The 22,762-nt window shown below is 45.0% G+C and overlaps 1 protein-coding gene across 5 annotated transcripts in view; it reads right to left on the reverse strand.

Moving 5' to 3' along the window:
* The window catches only part of sorcs2 (sortilin-related VPS10 domain containing receptor 2), a 283,675-nt gene that overhangs the window by 196,265 nt on the left and 64,648 nt on the right, over positions 1 to 22,762 (reverse strand). For all 5 annotated transcript variants that reach the window (XM_041964688.1, XM_041964687.1, XM_041964686.1 and 2 more), the window contains exon 2: positions 12,867 to 12,934. In XM_041964688.1, the coding sequence (XP_041820622.1) occupies positions 12,867 to 12,934 (68 nt within the window). The remainder of the gene's footprint in view (positions 1 to 12,866; positions 12,935 to 22,762) is intronic.

Below are 22,762 nucleotides of genomic sequence, written 5' to 3' on the forward strand. Positions count from 1 at the left end.
CCCCGCCATATATCAGTGAGTTATTAATGGACCAGTCTGAAAGGTCTACCTCGGGGGTCAGGTCAGGAAACTCTGTTAGCGGTTTAAAATCTAATCTCGATATTTCCCCACATGGGAGCTTCCTGTGGTTGGCAGAGATCACAGCTGTATCACGTCTAGATCTATTCATCATCCTCAGCGCTCTTCTGAGAAGTCAGCGCAGCCTCCGCTCACCTCATTTCACCCCACCAGTGTAGCTTAAAAGTGTTGGAAAAAAAAGTGATTAGGCCTCCTCCCTGCACAATCAGCTAATGAAAAGTCATAAACCAAGCCAAATAGAGAACTCTTCCCCGAGTCGATCAAACCCACAAATTCACCTCATAAGCCCGTGCGCTGGTCCCGGCGCACATATCTTAACGACATCATTAACGCGATAATGGCCATTGTTTTATGGTAATTATCCATGGCGTGTTATTGAAAGGCTCATTGTTCTAATGATGGCAAGCTCATAAATAAAGCAGCAATAAGACTTTATGAAGAGCTCTCTGTGACCACTAAAGTGTTACTGATGATGGAACGATGAAGATTGCCAAGTCTATTCAGAAAACAGAGCTGGCACACTGTGGTGTGACTCTGTGTGTGTGTGTGTGTGTGTGTGTGTGTGTGTGTGTGTGTGTGTGTGTCTGGCAAAAGATTGACACCCCCTGCTCAGTTCCAAACTCTATCAAGTCTTGGGAACAGAGCATGCACGCACAGTCTGTAACGGCGCTCCCTGGACGCTCTTTCGAGTTATTTCCCATGTTCGGCGCTCCTGAAGCAACCGTCCTGTGCGTTCTTGTGCACAGACGACGTGAGGTGGCTCGCAGCCGGAGCAGCTCCGAGGCTCAGATCAGTCGTCAGCACAAAGGACGGCCAGCTGTGTGAGAAAATATCTGGTTCTTTAATGAAAAGTCAAAGGCGAGATATGTACGGGCCCGCTCTCTCCATCCATCACCTCGACTGCATCCACTCCATACATCAAAGTTCGTCTGTTCACAGGTGTAGAGGAGGATTGCTGCACGTGGAAAAAAAGTTTTGTAAAGCCCTTTTGTGTCTCAAAGTCTGATAAATGTCCTCAAGTGATGGTTGGGCCTGAAGTTTGAAAATGAAGAACAGCCGGGGGGTGTGGAGTTAGACAGAAGTGACCTTAGCAGACCTCTGCAGCCCGCTCACTGAGGCTCCAGGCTGCATTAGCTACCACCAGCGTCCCAATACCACCAAGCTGTTTGGCGGTGAAGTTGCATTGTGGGTAATGTAGGCGGCAATGACAATGACAAGGAAGGATGTGTGGAATAAAAAAAAAAACAATGTCTCTCGTTCTGCTGCATAAATTGGGATCATTTTGGAGTCCCCGATGACTCTAACAATGTCACAGGAGTGCAATGCCACATCAGTGGAGAACTCTGTCTTGTCCTAAGATGAATTTTGATAAAAGTATAAGAGTAGGGTGTTCCCAACATTCTGAATCTGCTACAACTCTAACTCCCAGCACTAACTGGTGGTTGAGGCTTTGCAGTATGCGTTGTAGTATTTACAGCTGCCTGCCAGGCCAAACTGAGGGCAAAACCGCCATTTTTAGTTTATTACAATTTCTATTGGAACAAAAACCATTAAACTCTAACATTAAATTGCTGGGATGTAAATGTGGAAACATCACTACAGATAAGCCCAAAAGGGCAAGAAACACATTTCTATTAAAAAAGTCTAAAAGTCTGGGTCACTCCAGTTAAAGTCTCATGCTTTATGTGCATCGTGATTGACTTGCCAAGTGTTTTTCCATTGCACTGTTTGCTGCAATTTGCTTTTATCAAGACGGCAACTTTTCCAACTCAGCTATTGCTTGAGTTTGTTTCTAGAAATCGGGCGCAAAAAGAACTGAATGGAAACGGCCATGACGTCACAAACGGCTGCGGCAGTCAGCTCGCTTCATGAAGACTTTGAGATGGCCAGCTGTGGAGGTCCACCATTAGTTCTATGATCGAAGCTTGTCCAAACACATCGGCCGCTTTTATTAAAGTAAAACAAACAGCCAGCCATTATCTCGGGCGCACACACCTGTCATTTCATTATTGAAGCGGCTTGAACCGGTAATGAACCTGTATGTCCTCATGTTTCTGTGTGTCTGTGTGTGTTTTCCATCCTCAGCTGAGCGTGTAAAGAGCGAACCCGCCGCAGGCACCAACTAGAGGCTTAGTCCCAGTTTCCTATTGTTCCTTCTGTACATGCAAACACACAGGGGACAGCTCCGGCCTTTGTGTGTGTGTGTGTGTGTGTTCGTGTTTAAACATGTGTGTGCTTCCAGCTAACTTCCACACAGCCGTTGATCCTGCAAAACAGGCTTCTTGGCTGACGGCGCCAGGAAAGTTTGGCTTCACCCTGACTCGCTACCAAGCTCGCATGTGTTTTTCTTTAACCACAATCCCCAGATTTCCTATTTAATTGAGGGAAGCATTTTTTTTTTCTTGCATAATTTAAATGGGCAGGATGAAACAGACAGACTCGTCTGAAAGAGGACGAAAAGTAGAAGATGAAGCCTTCTGTATTACCTAACGAGTGCAGGTGCAGGTTGTCATAGCTGTGTGGTGTTGACAGGGCAATTTCCCCCTCTGTGATCTGGAAGACGATGACATGTTGGTCTATTAAAGCACAATTAACACTTTGCGTGTTCGTCTGAGCACCGCCTGTCCGCTACGCCTCTGTCTTCCATCGCTCTCCTCCCGTCCTTTCATCTCTATCTCCACAGCGGTGCAGAACAGGACTAAAACGGCTGACATGAGGTTAAAACATCAATTAATGCTCACTAATGAAAGACTTATTGTTCTCAATCGAAGTCTTTCCTCTCATTTCTCATGCCATTCTTTTCATTACTTGGCTGCTTCGTCCAACTATTGTCTGCCCCTCCTTTGCTTTTCTTTTGTTTTTTATGTCTTCCATTCTTTTTCTTTTTGTCCATTGCCATATTCTTCCTTCCTTCCTTCCTTCCTTTCTTTCTTTCTTTCTTTCTTTCTTTCTTTCCTTCTGAAAGCTTTTTTGGCTGTGTATAGAGACAGCGCTCTTGGTTTTTGCATGTTAGCTTGCATTTTTATGCGATGTGTAAGTTCTCCTTGGTTAACCCTGCCATGGTCAAAAAAAAAAAAAAAAAAGCTGCAGCCATTCAAAGCTCGCAAACTGCAAGTTGCCTTATAATCAGGGAAGTCAGCATAACTTCTCGCCTTTCAACTTCACTAACATTAACATAATTCAATTTACTCTACATTTAATTTGAAGGCATCCTCCTGAATCATGAGCCGGTCGACTTCTCGAATTTGGATCGAGACCAACGGCATAATGACAATTTAGAGCCAGAGAGGGAGAGAGTACAAGAAGCATGGCCATAAGCATGCATATTTGTTTTGAGCATATGTGCGTATTTCCTTCATATTCATTCGGGTGAGTTCGCGGATCACAGGTAACAAACAGCGCTATGACGAGCTCATCCAGGTCAGGTTTATTTTGAGGAGCTTTAAATGCTGCAGCACCATTGTTGTGCCTCGCTCTGCAGTGTGTGGTCCGGAAGTTAGAGTGTCCTTCTGGAAAATAGCTTCTAGCAAGGCCATGAAATTGGGATAGAGATAAAAAGGGGAAAGTGGAGGAAGGATCCAGCATGCATGTGTGTGTGTGTGTGTGTGTGAGTGTGTGTGAAGACCACAGAGGTAGATAGCATGATTGCTATGAACTGTCTGCCAACTATTGTCTACTGTGGGTATACTTTCACAGTTTAGTCAGAAGCAAATCCAGAAGGAGCTCTCTGTGTGTGTGTGTTTCAGCTGTGTGCAGTTGTGGACCTGTGTTCCTCTTCACAGGAAGAATGTTTGAGGAAATGGGAAACATCTTCCAGATGGTCGGGCACATGGCCCCGTTCAGCCGCGGCGCGAAAGCGATCTGACTCCCACACATGTACACAGACACATGCCAAAAGCACGCCTATCCCTGTGCACAACGTATCGTGCTTCTACACAGCAGTTCCTGTGCTGCATGGGTGCGCGCGCGCGCACACACACACACACACACACACACACACCTACAGAATGGCATTAAGCTCTATATGTGCCCACATGTTTGCATTGTTGCTTCATGTCCCAGTTCATTTCAGGTCCAGTCAGATAGTGATCTGAGCTTCCTGCACCTCTCCATCCTTCATTTCCTAACAGATTCTTATTGGCAACCATTGTGTTATTGGACAATGCACAAACTTTCCGTGTCATGTTTGTTATTGTAACTGTTGCTGAGTCCCAAAAATGTAAAATGATATGCTATAATCCTGTTTTGTGGGCTATAATGCATACCAGGAGTGACAAGGCCAGTAAGTCAGTATTTATAACTTAGGTGAGCGCGCTGTAAGTGCTGGTTAAATTCAGATCAGTTTCTTCATATGTTCATCTAGACGAGTCATTTATTCTAGTTTTGCCTCCATTCAGCCTAAACCTTCCAGTGTGCTGATGTCAAGTGAACACGCGAGACGAACGACCGCTGTCTTTATGGTCCGGGACTATTTTCTTCGGGGCAGTTCACGTCTCTGAAGCGTGAAATTCACCTGTGCTGTGAACGTATATAAACGACGAGATTTATTGACAACCGCCATAAAATTAATGATGCTTTTCGTTTGTAACTGACCTTGTCTTCATGGGTCTATGACAAAACAAGTCCTGCAACACTTTTTCGCCTGTTAATGCACGCTATTTTTGAAAAGACTAATAAAAAACCGAGACAACAAGGTGTCCTGTCTATACGCATTAAAACAAGTCAAATCCAGCTAAAAGAGCCTGTTGGGAGCTGCCTGAGGACGCTTTGCTTCTGAAACATCTTCAGTGGACACTGGATTTTCAGATGCTGACCATGTATCCTAACATCCCTGGTCCCCCGAGCTGGGGACCTTTGTTACAGCTGAAACTGAAGCTGGTGGGATCGTCATTAGCTTTGCAGGTAGTTGGTCATAAAGTATCGGACAAATTAAGCAAATGACCTGGTGACGATGCAGAGTTAAAGCCCAAGGGATCTGAATATTGTGTGTGCCAAATTTCACAGCAATCCCAGCTATGATACGTCAATAAAACTCAAAAATGTCAAGCTCACTGTGATGTGACAGCAGACACATAGAGTTTCAAGAATCACATGACTTGACCTAAAAGCTTCATGATTCTACCATTTAAGGTGTGGAGATGAAATGAGAAAGAAAAAATATGAAATACAAGTTCGATTCATACATTTCTTCCTTTCTTAATAGTTATGCTGCCCTTAGTCACCTTGACTTTGTGGACCCCTCTGCTATATTCTCAATAAGTCAATAATTAATTTCTACCCAAGAGTCCAAAAGCTAATGTCATTGCAGTCTAATCACACATTATCATGCAAATACAGAGGCATAACCTTTCAATTATAGTGTCACACATATTGGACCAGTCAGTCATATTCAAAGTGATCGACAACTGCTAAATACATGTATTTAATTTCACCTGAAGTGACTCGTGAGCTTGCAGTAATACAAATATAGTCTGGATGAACTGGAACGCTACACCTGCTGCCGGACGGCGGTGACTCATGAATTGGACTCCCCGTGGGAAAGAGTCGGGGAATGAGTAAGAAGCCTCTTTTAATAAAGTGAGCAAAGCGACAGTAAGTTAAACAAGCCGACACACAGACCGCCGGTCGCACCTCTTTATTAGTTATTGGAAGAAGCAGAAGGGGAAGCGAAGGGAAAGTAGAGATGTGGCCGGGCTTCTGTTCAACCCAAACACAATGAATTCTCCAGCACTGAAGCAGCTCTTGATTTTTTTCATTCTATCTGTGCTTTTCATTCTTCCCTCAATAGATTTACCAAGAAAAGTTCTTTCAGCTACGTTCTGTTAGAGGTGAGGTTTCTATATGAAACTGTAATGCCCTATATACAGTAAATGCTTTACAGTCTGTCTGAAATGATTCTGCCCAACACTATGGTACGACCCTGGAGAAGTGTTTCTGGTTCTATATGAAACCACTTCAGAGCTCTCTTGGGTGCTTTCTCTCTCTCTCTCTCTCTCTACAGGCTGTGAAATATGCATGGAGGAGTGAAGCGATGGTGGTGGAGGCGGGGGTGTGCAGGGGATGGAGGGAAGACGATGCTCTCGCCTCGATTAAGTATTTACAGCAGCCCGGACCATCTGGACGGAGGGAGAGGACGAGGGGAGGGAAAAGGAGGAAAAACGGGCAGAAACGACCTGAGAGGGAAATGAATGAGTGGAAGTGAGGGGAGGATGAGGTAAGGAGGAAGAGCAGATGAGGAAATGAGACACACTGTCTTGATTTAGCCCAAAAGTTTCTGCTTTGTGGCTCTTTCTCTCGGTTTAGTTTGGGGAAATGTGATCTGGACCCCAGGGAGGGCTAATCATCAACACATTTGTAATGGTGGAATAACTCTGTGTGTGTGTGTGTGTGTGTGTGTGTGTGTGTGTGTGTGTGTGTGTATTGTTGAGGACTATAGGCTAGAATTAAGTTTAAGTTAGGGCTAGACATTTAGTATTGATGGTTAAGAAGGCCAGAGAATGCATTATGTTAATGAGTGTCCTCATAATGACAGAAGTACAAATATCTGTGCATGCGTGTGTGTGTGTGCGCGCGCGTGCATGTGTGTGTGCGTCAGCTATGTCTAAAGCAAAGCGATTAAGGAGACATCAAAGTGGGAAGTGAGTTGTAGATGTTGAGCTACTACTGCAGCCAATACGCCTCAAAGCAACGACACTGACACAAATTGAAACAAAGATACAGGATCAGCTGTAGCGTTAAGTTAGCATTACTGCTCATTCTCTCAGCGTACCGCTGGTCACTGCTCATCCTACAGACATGTCGTCATCCATTATCACGTCTTTTCCCCTGATGAAGACTGTGAGTGGCGTTTGAGAGCCCTGGTAGAGCTAGTAAGGGGACATGGAGGTATGATCTTTGAAGCTACTATTTCCGAGGTCAAGGATGAAATGTTGCGCTCAGCTTTTTCTATCCGTCGTTGTCATTCAGTGCTCATAGGCTTAAAAATGTGTGGATGGCAGGACGAATAAATGATCCTGTCACATCTGATGTTGTCAAAAAATAGTGAAACAGTCTCTGTGTTGCATTAAATGGGCTGCAGACTGTAGGACTACTATTCAAACGCCTGAGAAGTGATGTGTCAATCATGTCAACATTTTTGTACGTTGACTTGATTGAAAAAAAGCCTAATTTTCCTCCTCTGTTTCGTGACGTGTTACATTATTATGACCCGGTTTCCCCGCAGGACTCATCAAAACTTCAGCTTCATGTCACATCACTCATCAGCTCCCTGATCGCGCTGCTTCTCTAACGCAGGAACGACGGAGGAAACACAAACTCTGCATCTGAGTCCATGTGGGGAGAGGAAAGACACGACGGACAGAGGCAGGAGGACGAGGGCGAGGTGTGGATGACGTTCGGTGCCCCCTGCTGTTCAGCTTAAAGATGCCCTGAAGGCCCTTTTGATTCCCTCTCCTCCCCTCTCTCTCTCTCTCTATTTCACTCAGTTGATGTTCCATCAACAGAAAGCTGAAAAAATACAGCATTAGAGAAATATTTAAACACACGCACACATAGCAAGATAAAAAATGCACATGCATAGAATCAGAATTTCTCCATAAAACTGAAGCTGAAACTAATTTTCCCTAATATTTAGCTTTTCCAGCGAAGCATTGAGATTTTGACCATTAATGAAAGCGGCTGTGGTTTTGGTTGATGAAGCAGCGTACGCTATATGCCGGACATATCGAGAGCGGCCGTGTTTGTGGAAGTGAGCTGTGGTTGATCTACTGGACAGAGAAGTGCCGGCCTGTCGGACGATCTCTTCATCCGTAATAACCCCTCGGTGCGGTGGCTACCAGCCCCCCTCGCCTCTTCAAAAGATGTGTGAAGACAGCATGAATTATAAATACCCCCGACTCTCACACCAGCACCCTGTTTACGTGAGGGTATGATTACTACGGGAGCAAAAGCATCAGATTGAGGTTAAACAACGCAAACGGGGCATAAATACTGAGATGTGACCAATGCGGTTTTCTGATGGTCCATTTTGAGGGCCAAGAACCAATATTTTAGAGGTACTGATACTTCCAATAGCTGATGTTTCAACCAATATCTAATACACTCAGATTAGAGGCTCAGCATTGCACTTCCAGTATGCATCTCATCTAAATACACTAAACAGAGAGACACTCCAATGTATGAGCTTTTTTTCCCAAATTCATTTAAGAAATGTATTTTCAGGTTTTAAAAGCCTCCTAAACTGGATTTAGCCCTTTCGGAGACATTAAAAGTCCACTAGAAATCAGGATATTATGAGGTAATCCGATCAAAATATTACAATAAATTCCATTCCTCAGATGACAAACGGACGGCGCTGACTGCCCGATATCTGCAGCTCTGCGCATCGACTGAAAATGAGCAATTCTTGCACCGAGGATTCAAAAGAAAAGAAAAAAAAAAAAGCTAAGTGTACATCTGCTCCTTTCAGTTCGAGGATCAAAAAGGTTTACTGAGTATTTTATGGCTCCACTTGGAGTCTTAAGAGGAGTCCTGTCGGCCCGCAGTCATCGCAGTGTTTGGTAATGCGGCGGCAAATCCTCGCGCCTTCGCCTAATCTGCGAGGACCTTTCCCTCTGTTTACTCTGATGCAGTATCCGAACGTGATCTGAGTTTGAGGCGCGAGTCGACTGAGAGACCGCATCAGATTAGGCAAACATCTTATTTAAGTGTCCTCAAGCAAGACGTGGAGTGGGATCTCATTTTCAGCCTCACACTTTCTCCAACATATGCCAGTGCCGGAAACTCCAAAAGCTTTACACACACACACACACGCATGTGCAACATAGACAATAACGGCCTAACAGCATCTGAAAACCTGCTGCCGAACACGGATCAGGGGTCTGTCCTAACGTGACAACCTGACAATCATGCATGGTTATGTAGCGACTGGCCAGGTGTGCAAAGGGGGGAAGGCAGGCTGGGTTTGAACTTCTCTCTCAAGCACTCTTTTTTTTTTCCATTCTCCACACGGCTTATTGGCAAGAGACCGCCTGAGAGTGTGCAGAGTATCAGTTGCAAAAAAAAAAGCTGCAGGGTTGTTGGAGAGGATGCAGCCAGGAGGAGGTTATGAAGACAGGACTTTTGAGTGTGTTGTAAAAGAGTCAGACGACTCTTTTGTAAGACGTTGTCCATTTGAAGCATTGAGCATGAGCCCTTAATGATTTAGTGTTTGAAAGCTGCTGTAAAATACTCATAAACACACACCTGTGACCACATTACATCAGTCTGAAAAAGGTTTACTTACTGGTGCTCAAACTGCAATGAGAGAAGATGCTGGAGCAGCGTCCTTCCTCCTGTTAGCCGTCCACAGTCAAACTAAACAGACTAAATAACTAAATCATTGCACTTTTTTGTTTCTGAATCCATGCCAGGTACATGTAACGACTGTTTCTAGGAGCAATAAGCCACGCAACAGGGGTCTTAGAACAGCTAAGGGTCGTTGTTAGGCACAACATGAAGCCCAAAACCCCTTTAGCTGTTCTAAAATCACTGTAAATGACGGCCTCTTGGGGCTTGTTGCTTTAATTCAGCATCTTTAAACTAAGCGTTAAATGACTGCATGTTGTTTGCAGTTTTATTCCCCTAAACACAGTTTTTTTTTTTACAATATAGAAGTTGATAGTGGCACACACACTTAAACAGTTGTGTAGCTCCAGCACACACACACACAGCAGGACGTCAGTGTGTCTCTTCTCACTTCAGAGGGCCGGACCTCTGACTGCTGCAATTCACCTCAGCCGACGAAAAACACAACGACATCACTGCCGCTACAGCATCAATTATTGACCAGAGGCTGAACACACACTGAAGCTTCCATTACCTAGAAAGAAAGAGAGAAAGAAAGAAAGAAAGAAAGAAAGAAAGGAAGGAAGAAGAGCCATTGCCTGCAGGCAGTTCTACAGCCTTGCATGTATAAATCTGAGTCATCTTCCTATAGGTACATTTTCTCATATTTTCTCTTGCATACTTCAAAGACAGGCAGAAAGTGCCTGGCAAGGCCTCGGGTGGTCTGTGAGTTGCCACTCGCCCCCCCCCGCCCCTTCACAAAGAAAGCCATTCTCACAAGACAAGAGAGGGGAGATGTTTGGAACTGTTTTATCAGCCCTGTTATGGCCGGCGAACTCGGGCCAGCCATAACAGACTGAAGGGCAGACAGGCAGCGCTGACGCCGGAGCCTGAGGACAGACTAAACTCTCCACAGCGTGGCACCAAGTGTGGTCATGGTTACGATTAGAAGACACAAGCTGGAGGGTTTACACTCGATGATGCTTGGAGCAGTGTTTATTCTCTGACACAGGACTTAACTTAAATTTGAATGCACATGATATAGCTTGAACTCACTGATCTTCTAGACTAATGCAGGTTTTCCAACGAGCACTTGTACCTACTACAGGGGTCATTTGTCAGTACCTTCCAACGACGTACTTAGCTTTTCCAAAGTTGACTCACAGAGCTCATTATGTTTCCTGCATCTAGAAATTCATAGAGTTATCATCTGGGCAAGTTTAGGCAAACTTGGTTCGGGTTTTCATGGTTTAAAGAAGCTTGAGGGTTGGTAGGAGCTGGAGCGAACAGCTGGAAAACTATCCCCTCGGACGTCCGTACTGTATGAGGATGTCATGTTATTTCTGCCATTGCTGTCATGGGTGTCACATGACCACAAGACGTCTCACGTCAGGAAAATATAAATATACGGCTTTTGACAAAATTGAAAACTGTAACTCATGGTCCACTTATTTATTACCTGTTTGTGATGCTTTACCCACATATTGCTATTATCATTAATATTATTATTATCTCATGATCCTCAAGGGTAAATGAATGACTGAGTAGTGATCATGTGACCGACACATTGGTGGTCTCTGGCGTCAGATGTGAATGTCGTCCTTTTTCTGGCAGTCCGCTAAGATGTACCGGAAAGCTCCAGAAAAAGATAGTAAGTGGCCCTTGAGTTCAGATTATTTTGTCAACCTTTGACCTTCAAGCTTAAATGTAGGTCGTTGAAGTGTGTGAATAAATGACTTATACTTTCATCATGTTTGTCATTGGGTTTCTGCCTACCTGGCCAGGAACAATGGGTGGAAAATACCAGTCATCATGAAATCCGAAGAATTGCTGGATATATATAACCTGTACCCTTGTTTTGGATCAGAAAACCCTGAATTGCATTCTTTTTAGCAAGGAAACGTTTGTAAAACAGCATTTTTTGCCCACCGAGACACATTAAAACTCCATCAGAAAAGGTTCTTTAAGGTGGTCCAGCAAAGTGAGCACACCTCAAGTGAACGACACCAACTGGCTGACGCCCAGTCGTTTGGGCTGATTCCACCGGGGCCACTGACAGGTATTGGTGTTCAGCTGTGTGCTTTGCTTATTGACAGAAGACGAGCCTCCACAGACCACTGCTGATCTAAAAAAGGCCTCAGTTCATTAATCCAGCCGCCCTGAAAAACTTTTTCTCCTCTCTGTGCTGTTAACTTTCCCCCTGTGTGAAACCTGGCATCTTGATCTACGCCACCTGACAGGGCGAGGCGGCATGCCCATTCATCTTCCCCCATCTTCCTTGTTTGATCCTGCAGCCCTGAGACTTCAAAGCCTATGGGCCAGTGGATTGTGGCTGTCCGCACCCCACGCCAGGCTGACAGCTACAAGGAACTAAGGCACGCCCCACACATAACACCTACCAAGACGTGGTCAGAGAGGCGTATGGGCCCTCTTAGAAACATGCTAATTTCATGCTAATTTCCGCTTTTTAGACGATGATGCCAACAGGCAGCCGGCCATCTTTTTCCGTCTCCGCCAATTTAGGTTCAATTCATATTATATTCAACCACTTGCTGTGTTTTTTTGTTTTTTTTTTCCCTCAAATGGGCTGTCCAGTGGCCAATCTGCAGCATTATTCATACGCTGCAACAATTAAAACATCAACAAGGGAAGGAGAAAATATGTACATTATTCATATCCGTCCTCCAGGGAGACAGGCAGTCAGAGCTAATGAGAGGCTGAGGCTTTGAAGTCATGGCGCCCTCAGTGAGGTGAATGGCATGAATTAAGTACCACCATCAGACACGTTTTGCTCTGTGTGAATGCCTTCGAGACGGCTAATTTTTGCCAGTGTTGTGCACCCTGTCTTGCTTATTTTCTAAGTTTTGATTGGGAAATTTGAATAAAACTCTATGATCTGCGAGGGGGGGCATGCTCAGCCACAGAGCAGCATAGAGCTGGTGGAGAGTGGGCGCAGCGCGAAGAGGAAATTAATATTCCATGGGAATATAAACGCGGGCGCAAAATACACTTGTTGTGAAGGCGAGCGGGATGGATGCATTGCGTTTTCCGCCGCTCTAAAGCGAGAGAAGTGTGAAGTGTTTTTGGCGAGAGGCAGCTTTGCTAAATAGAGGAAGCTCTGCCAGCTAGACTTGACCCCTTTCCCTGGCACTGCCGGTACCCGCCGTCCTGCCCTGTGCCACGCTGATACGCTATCTGCCCAAACAGATGCCCGCCCTGGCCTCGCAGCGCCACTCTCCGGTCCCCCACTTCACTCGTAGCTGCCTGCTGATGTTTTGTCCGCCCCGGCGCTCTGTATCACTCTTGTCTCCTTGAAGAAGCACAGCGGAGAGATAACCGAGACCGGCGCTGCCCGCGCTGTGAAAGGGGAGCCGCTTGCTGATGAAAGGCCTGCGTGAGTCCGAGGCCAGACGTGACATAAAGACATCCAGAAAGAGCAAGCGCGGTGTAAACGTTTGGCCTACCTCCACAGTGAGCTCTCCAGCACCTTGGTGGAGTCAGCGTGGTAGTACTTGGTCAGGATCAGGATGACCTGCAAGACAAGGTGAAGGAGAGAGACACATTTAATACCGCTTAAGCATTAAGCCACTCCTGGTTAGTGCAGTGGGCCTCAGGCTGGTGGGAGGGGGAGGCATGGACGACCAGGAGGAAAAAAGTGGAGCAAAATTACAGTTGAAGGAATGTGGTTTGTGCGAGGACAATAACAAATAAGTGCTATGATGCTAGCCAGCTAGCTCGATCAAATTCATCCTTCACACTAGCTTTCTTTCTTTACCAATTGCAATCAAGCAACCGCTGAAAAACCTAATATATGCTATCTGCTCAGCGCCAAAGAGCAGATATACAAAGTTAGCGGCTAGCTGGTGAACAAAGTGGAACATGTGATGCTGCTGTTACATAGCGATGTGTTTCCATCTTGCTCTGTTCGCCTCCAAGTGACTAAAAATACTAATGGCTGACTGTGTAATGTGCAGCAGTACATTTAACAGAGCAGCTCCACCAAACATGATTCCTGATGTCGGGCTGTATTGATGGCACAAATGTCCTCTCCAATTGTGTCGCTTTAGGATGCATAATTCAATGTTTGCAATTTTATTCCACATGGGAACCAATCGTTGATCATCATTTCCTGAAAAATAAATTGTGATGAAAATCAAATCCAGTCAGCGACTCGTCACTGTTTAAGAAGTCAACTAAAGGAAAAAAATATTTAAAATATATTATCATTTTTTTTCTTGATGGAAGGTTTTTAATTGGCACTTCTATTTGACAGTATTGGTCAGCCGTATATGTGGCCAATGTTTGGCCAACATTTCAACTAATCTCTCCTCTCTGTTAATATTCCCATTCCAAGGAAACCATGCGGGAACTCCATCTGCACTGCTGCTGATTTCTATGCATAGTATTGTTTGAGGGTGCTTGGAGAAACTATTACCCTGAACAAATAACGGTCTTGTTTGCCACTTTGATTTTAAGGAGAGCTCACACAATGCCTTCCTCAGTCTTCCTCCTAGCCTCCTTTGTTCAAGTGCAATTATGAATTATGCTTCAACATATTTTTCTTGGGGCGATTTGATTGTGCAATCTTTATTTTATAATGCGAGTTTGCTTTTGGGTTAGGGGAGAGATGCGACATTATTATGATATTTCACAAAAGAAATCAAATAAATAACACGTAGGGATGCATCATTCATGTGACCGAGACATCATGGTCCGTGGCACAGACCCCATGTGTGCACACTGGATCAGAGACTCTTGTCTTTCATATTTCTGAGAACTCCTGTATCTGACAGCTAGGTCTGCTGGGATTTGCGTTGCCATGGCAGGAGTGCCAGTGGGTCAGGCAGCACAGCGGGGCCTAGTGGTGTGATTGACAGGCTGGCTTGCAGTTCTAGGTAGTGGAGCAAGAAAGAAAGCCCAGGCCTGCCTTCAGGCAGAGGGGAGCTGATTGGCCGAGGGGTCCAGCCCAGAGGCAGCTGCCAACAGCAGGCTGTGTTGAAGGTGGCTGCTCCCAAGGAGTCAAGCAGCACACTCTCTGAAATATGGACACTCCTGATACATCTTAATGTGGAGAGCGAGCACAGCCTGTATTACCATATTCTCTGTGGCAATAGAACATGATTATGGTTATTTTTAGGCTGCATGTGTCCTTCAATTTTTGGTAACTTGGAGAACAAGTGCATGATATTTTAACAGTCTGGGTGGCCTCTGGGAAAATGAAAGACAGCTAACTAAGCTAAGTCCAGGAGATAAATGTCTGATTGATTTCTTTGTCAGATAGAATGAAAGCTCTCTGTCTCAGCAGATTTAATTATAAAGTCAGGCTGCAGGCCCAAATATTTTCTCAAATATGTTTTCAACCTCTGAAAAAGTGAGGCCTTCTAAAATCTGCCCTCCACTGTAAAGTAGAGCCTTCATATTGCCCTCTTGTGTCAGGATGAGACTACACAGCCTGTAGCAACCAGCTGTAGTTAGTATTCAAAAAGAAATCCGAAGCAATTTCAACCCGTTCTCATTCCTAGAGTGTCAAATAACGACGCTTTGTCAGGCTCCATCTGCATCTAATATCGCCTCAAATGGGTTTACACAGTAGGTGGGTACCTTGTGCATCTGTATGAGACGCCGAGGGGCGTGACAAAGTGATGGTATTTGATGCTCTGGGAATGAGACCACGATCGCACTTTTGAATAGGACCCTCCACTGAGGGGGGTCTGGTCTTGGTAACTTTCTTAAAAGACTTTTTTTCTGCACAAAACTACGAGCTGGTCAAAGTAGAGCACCACAGCTGGCGACGTACAGAATGAGCTTTGAGAGCTTTAGACCAATTTCCACAAAACAGCCATCAAAGCCACTCAGTGGTGTCTCTAGGCCACTGACTCAAAGCTACCAAAACTCAGGATTTCCAACCCTGGTGGAGCCCGGCTTCCAAAGACATTCATGGAGTCCAGAAAACCAGAACAGAGGACATTTCCCCGAGCAGGGAGCCGCCTGCCAGGGCAGATAACAACCTTGTTGTTAACAGTGCTAACAAATACGGAGCGCACAACCTGCTTTTTCTCTGCCTCTAACTGTCAGAAAAACTTTGAATTAGACAGCAGCCGCACCTGAATTTGCAAACAAGCCGCCATGTGAGGCTCTCTGAGTCATGCAGCATGCAGCAAGTGTTCCCTGATTGGTCGCTGGCCTACTGTGATTCAACCGGTGTCTCTGGAAACAGGCTGTCCGCCTCTGCACAGCTGTCCTTCTCCTAATGAGACACTGGTGCAAAGCTTGACACTCTTACCATGCAGACGGAGAGGCAAAGTCACAGCACTGGTCCCTTGACATACGGATTAGATCTACCATGCTGCACACTTAGTACTTGCGCCAAGCCAATCTTGGTTACTTTTTCCCTTCAGCTTTAAGCCCCCAGTTGAAAATAGCTTTTAAAGTAGGCACACTTTTTTAAAGCTACATTGATTCTCTTTATTTATTTACTTGTCTTTTGTTGTAGTCGTGTTTCTGGGCAGGTAACAAATGAAAGTCCAATATTCACCCTAGGTTTAGATGTTTACTGGCTGTGTCAGCTATTTTGCGCTGGGCAGGTAGCGGCTGGTAGCAGGTGCTGCTAGCTACTGCTGGAAACAAAGTTAATGCTGCAAAGCTGCAGGACAAACAAATGTGAACCACACACTAAAGTAGCTAACAGGCTCTGTGGAGCTGTGTGAGGGCAGGGAGGGGAAACACAACCCCTGACTTGATTTCTGAAATGTTGGAGATGCGCAGCAGAACAACTTGACGACATATACAAAGCAAAGCAGTGTCAGTGCAAACTGTATATAAGTACCAGTGCTGAGGTGGAAAAGCAGCTCCACATGAAAATGTAATAATAAATACAGTAATACTCCACAGCCTCTAACCTCTTGTGTCCTTCCTCTGACAAAAAACACATTTTGTGATGCCTGCTTCAAATAAGCCCTGTCTATATATAAATCTATAATTACAGCTCTCTCATCAAATTGCATCCTCTGCCTTGTATAGGAAACGGAGAAGGGAAAAGAAACGGCCTCTATCAGTCCATCAGCCCCATGAGATTGAGCTATGCCTCATTCATCCAAATGCCACTGCCAATAAAATATTCTGCCCCTCTATCCCCACGTTGAGTCGGTCTTCAAGGCCTAAGTTCTGCTCAATTGGAAAAAGATTTTTCTTTGGGGATGAAGTGGACAGGGCAAGGATGTATTCGGCCATAAATCACGACTGGCAGGAGGCAGGGAGAGCGTTTATTTGGCACCGGCAGAGCTCGCCACATTGACAAAACTGCTGAACAGCACGGAAGCCAGATTCCTCTGTTGCCTCTGGTGTACAGAGCAGTGCATTAGGACCACTATTTGGCAGCTTCTACCTTCAGCTCATTGGACTAAAGGGCAAAATTGGCACTGGTTGAGAATCCAACAAGGACGGTAAGAAGAAAAACCCTGTTTTTTGTGGAAATACGACGCCATGCCAGTCCGCTGAAGTTCAAAACAAATAAATCACAGAACCATTCTTAAGAGTCAACAAGTAAAGCATGTGCGGGAGCTCCCTTTTTTTTTTCATGAGCGAGATCCTCCTCGCGAGGAAGTTTGTGATGAACTCGGTGACCTAATCAAACTGTTGTAGAGGAAGGATCGCCGTATTGTAGCGACCTTGTAATACCACGACCACATAATCAGCCTCTGTGGATTCCTTGTTTGTAAGCTCGCGGACAATGAGCCTAATGGCTTTTATTGGGGAAAAGTCAACAGGGTGGTGAGGACCCCTGGATGACTTCATATAAGCGCTACAAGAGACCCCATTGAGAGTCAAGCTCCTAGCCGAGTTGACCATGAACTCCTGCTTGACAACCGCCGTTTGTGCCCGAGACATTCCCGTCAACTGCGTGTCAATGGAGCGCTATCAATCAGCTATTGAGGAGAGGACAGGGGGAGAAATCGGTAGAGGAAGAAAGGGACTGGAGGGAAATAAAGACAGACAGACTCCGAGGCTCTGGAGAAAGAATGCGCTCATTCATTTTTAAAGCGAAAACAGTGAAATACAAGTACTCCATCCAAGTGTGTGACACCCCCCCCCCCATCCCTCCGGGCCGCTCCGCATTCTCCAGAAACAGACCACACACATAAACAATTCATCACAGTCTGCAATAAAAGGGAGGAACTCATTTTTGTCTCCCAAAAAAAAAAAAAAAAAAAAAAAGATGGAGCCCAATTTATATTCTCGGGGCGCAAAAGTAAATTCCACAACGATTAAATTTGGGGGAATGAGTTTGTGCTGACACTTTGACGCCATTTCTGTTTCTCTCCCTGTCACACACACACACACGAAAACACAGACACAGTGATAGAGGCGCACACACTGCACGAAGCCTTTCAGTTTGTTGCGTAATCCGTAAGCTTGACTTAAATCTTCTTTATCGTCTTTGTTTGATACAGCAGAGTCCGACAGAGAATCAGACAGGGATCTGACATCATGGAGAGAGGACGGCGACATCAAGCAAAGGCTGTACGTTATATTATTATCATTACTGTTACTGAATATGTTTGTGCTTTACTGAAATGCTTCTTTTGTATTGAACTATCTGCCAACATGAGTGTATGGGAAATCATGCTTTTATTGTGGAATGGAAGAATTGGCTCACTTTCTGATAATGTGCTCTAAGTACAGCTTCTGATGATGATCTGGTAGGCTGGTTTTTGAGTTGTGTGTAACAGCGTAAGTGATGCTTCATTCGGCTTGGTTTGAGTATTAGAAATCACATTTCTCTGTGTAAATGGACATAAGAAAGTGGTTTACTAAGAGGAAAAGCTCGACAAATGACTATGCTTACTCAGCAGATGCAGCCTCATCACTATAATGAGCTACTGCTAGCAGCTTTGCGGATTCCACACATGAAATGTTGCCACCTCGCGAGCAACCACAGCAGAGTGCAAGCTTAGCCACCACCGTGCCATCTCTCCCGCCATCTCCTCCCTTTCCGCTCCATCACCACCACCTTTACTGCCGTTAACGCCACGTAGCTTCCTCTGAACGGGGTGGCAGTTGTGCATCTGTTAGCAGCCCTTCTCCCAACCCTCATCTTGGAGAATTGAGCAGTGTAATTTCAGATGACCTCAGGGTGGATAAACTCAAACACTCCTGGATAGTTTTCCAGTTCTGCTCCACTCAGGGAAGAAACACACCTGGTGCCAGAACAGAATGTGGCTGGAGTACTCCGTGAAAGGCGATGCTGCGTGCTGTTTCCCTCGCAGAAGCATGTCACACCCCCCTGAAAGCTCATTTAATTTAACCTGTTTTCAAGAAGAACCTGACCAACAGCTGCAAGACAGAGTGGAAGGACAGTTTACGGAGGAGGAAACACCGGCTGCAGCCTCATTAGGCCCAGCCCGAGCCACTGAAGTGCAGTGGCTGCATCATTTTTGTGCAAGCTGTTTTCCTGAAATGTCTTCCAGCTTTTAGGCTGTTAAAAATATTCAGACTTTTTTTCAGTGTACGTGTGTATCAAGTATCAGTATATGTGAGAATCCAGAGTCTTGCTTGTTGCTGAACTATCTGCTGCTACTCTAACTGACGTCCAGCACTTGTGTCACTGCACTGACTGGCTTTCAGCTCTTGCATGGCTCTTTCCTCCACGCTGCCACATCTTTACGACATGAGAGTCTATTTTTGGCCAGAACCGTTTTTGGAGCATGTAATTCACTTGTGAATGTATATAAATGCATGTATGTACTGACAGTTGAAATGAACTTGAACGGTGCAGGCCTCAGCTCTTCCTGTGTTTTTAGCCACGCAGGCAGCGTAGGGTCTGCGGGTTGGTCCTACACATGACATTTGAGACGTGTCTCAAAACAGGACGAATAAAACCAAAACCTATTGTATGGCTCATAGCTACACCACTATGGGTAAGAGAGAAAATATATATATTTTTTTTTTTGGTAATTCACATGCACTAAACTTTTAAAGGAGTAACAATTAGCCAATATGTTCTAATCCCTGAGTCTAAAATACTGACTGGTGATGCAAAGGACATCCCTGTCCTCGCTCAGGCACAAGAATACGCACACTTGTATAAAATAAAGTGCCTCATTCACCCAAGTAGTTCCCCATTACCCCCCGTCCTTCCCACTCAATGGCCGCGCTAATGGTTCAGGACACCGGCCGCCACTGAGCGGTCACATCTGGTTGGAGTCATTTTTGCGCCGGACCTTGACCACACTCTTTATCTGAGGCCAGCCAGTGACCCACAAACTCGTTACCGTTTTAACAGTGGTTTGAGATTGCCACCATTCATTAAACTGCTCAGGCAGGGACGGGGGGGAGGGCAATTACATGGATCCCTGCTCCCGCTCGCCTTTTTGCTCCGTCCACACAAAACGCCCGCGCTGACCTCACCCGCCAGAGTCCGTCCTCTCAGGTGGAAAAGGACCACATCTGGATTCCAGGGGAGTTGTGGTAGGTGGTAGGGAAATTATTTCGACTTTGTTATTCTTTTCGGCTTTTCACATGCAGTACCTCGAGCGTTTCGCTGCAGAAATTCAAAATGGACAGCGCTTGGACAGGTTTCTACTTTTAGATGGAGAGTTAACCTAACAACTTGGTATGCTTGTTTAAATGCAGCACTTAGACAGGTTAAGGGTATTTGTCAGCCTATTCTCAGTCTTTTGTTCCATTCTTACTGGTGGTCATGTTTCAGATTTTACTGACCGCTGCTATTTTAGAAATTTGGAAAATGCAGTGCAGCACTGATTGGCCTTCTACAGCTGTCCAAAAAGCTTCAGTTGAACAGAACTCGTCTCCACACTTGTCTATGAGTCTAAATGAAAGTTGCCATTGAAAGGAATCCCCTGGAAATCCCTGCAGCTGTTTCAGCGATCTGCATCGCAGTTGTTGTGCAATTAGCCACAACTGGAGTTAATCGTGGCAGTTGATGAAAAGTGCATGACATGTGCCTCTTCACTTGATTTTAGCCAGCATGCAGAGAGAAGCCGTTATCTTGTGCTTGCTACTGCTTCTGCAGCAAATGTGAAGAAAGCCACAGCTTCATGCTAAAGCCCCGGAGAAGTCTGGTGTTGACTTTAAGTCAGGCTCAAAGACAAGTGTGAGGTCATTTTTGGTTGAATTTTCTAGCTTGGCTCAAACTCTAACCTGCCCTGGTCACTACTGTACATTACATATATGAGTTTTTACTCTGCTACAATGGCAAATTATGGCCAAATTTGTACTTTGTTTGTTTCATGTTTGATCTGACGGTCTGTCATTTTTTTAAATTTCCTTTCCAACCACAATTTTTTCACTCCTTACTTCCCACTATTACCTATTCACCCATCTCTTGTCATCTTCTCCTCCTCTTTTACGCCTCACAGGTCTTGTTTCCATCAGCTCTTTTTGATCTCCGCACTTCTTTAAGTCTCTGTGGTTTTCTTCCTCTTTTCAGGCTTCCTCTGTTCTTCCATGAATATCTGAGAAATTGCTATAATTGGGCTCTGATCAAATTGGTGGCCTGTTTTCCAAGGAAGAGGCCGGCGATGTTCACGCGAAAGCACGTGCATCCTCCCCCAAATCTCTCAAATTATGGGGTGCACCCACAACAATAGGATATTTTTGGTGACACACATTACTGTAATTCCACTGCAAATCCAAAAGGGTGACATCAACACACGTTTTAAACAAAAACCCATTTATCCACGCAAATGCATATTCATGTGCGTGGAATTGCGAGGATGATTTTGCCCGTGGAGGTTCCAACAGACTGACTGATGCTCAATCTGACCACTAATTGGACCAACAGGACCGAGGAAGCTGAGTTCCTTAGATGTGTGATAATCCACTGCTGGGAGCCCGAGGCCTTTGGGACTGAGGAAGAGAGCGTAGGGGGAGGGAGAAGAAGCGATAAAGAGAGATATGGGATATAGTGGGAGACGGGGAGATAAAAGGAGGATGGCGAGAGACCAAGAGATGAAGATACAAAGGAGGGAGCGGAGAGAAGAAAAGAGCTGAGAATGGGTAAGTTGGAGGGAAGGCGCTGCATGAAACAAAGAGAGAAAGAAGACTTATAGCTGGAGAATGACTGAGAAAGATGAAGAAAAAAGGGAAGGGCTGGAGATGGATTGGGGGGGGCAAGAGAGTGAGGCATTAGACATAAAATAGGACAGGGAGATTGGGAGTGTGAGGGCTGTAATGGGGACGCTAATCGATGAAGCCGAGGGATCGAGACGAGCCTTTTGGCCCTCAAATCTGTCCATCGATCTGGGCCACCGGGACCACAAACCCAACTTAACCTGGCTCTAAGTAATCAGTGCTGGTCTTCCAGGGGAAACCTGATGAGGCTCATGACCTTACCTAGACCTGGGCTAAAATTCTCCAACGCAAGGAGAGACACTGGAGGCTACATGTGTTTTCAGGCCTTTATTAAGGTAAGATCCAAATGGTTGAAAAGTTATTAAAAATAAAGTAAAATAATTCTTAAACAAGAGTCTCGTGGCCTTTTGGATAGCTGTGGTAGCTTGACGTGCTGCGATGGTTGAGATTTTGAAAGGTGCAGAAGAGTCGATACTGAGTCAAGTCCTTGAAGCATTCACTAAGCATTAACGACATATTTGATCTCTTAAAAACAAGACGAATCATTAGAAGTCAGGATAAAGTAGCTGTTCAGATGTCAGAAACAATAGTACTGGCTTAACAAAGTATTTTAAGGTCTTAAGCAATGATTTCTGGGCTCAAGGAACATCCAAATTAAGAGATGCACAATGTGCATAGACAATCAAACAAGTGCTCAATGCCACTCAGAACTTAATTAAACTTACGTACACACAGTATTGTGATCATTTACAATTTTTTAAGTTGATCAAACTGCCTCCTTTTTAGCTCTGTTTTCTCTCCACTAACCCCTGAGAAGTGGAGGGGGGGAACCGGCGGGTTTTGCGTGGGTTCATCACCACACCTTTCACATACATGTAGGCATTTGATCTATTGTCATAAAATATTCACTAGCAGCAGCTTTAAAGATCAGAAGTTGTAATAAAGCAGGCACAGAAATCACGATTTAAAAGGGGAAATTACTTGAATGTGTTTCATTTGGACGTGAACACACATTAACCACATCGTCCTAATTTAGATCTTGTATTCGCGCTTGAGATGAAACGGTTTGCGCGGAACTAAAACAGTAAATACTGTGGCGAACGCAGCTCATTCACAGTTTTATCACACATTATTGATGTGAAGGGAGCGCGGTCGAGACGGAGCTCCAGAAAGGGCATAAAACGAGAAATCCAATTTCTACATACAGATCCCGGCATCATAATTTAAGTATTCTGAAGCCAACAAATGCCACGCTAAGCCTCGGAAA

Source organism: Chelmon rostratus, chromosome 23 (assembly GCF_017976325.1).
Source record: "Chelmon rostratus isolate fCheRos1 chromosome 23, fCheRos1.pri, whole genome shotgun sequence".
Lineage (NCBI taxonomy): Eukaryota > Metazoa > Chordata > Actinopteri > Chaetodontiformes > Chaetodontidae > Chelmon > Chelmon rostratus.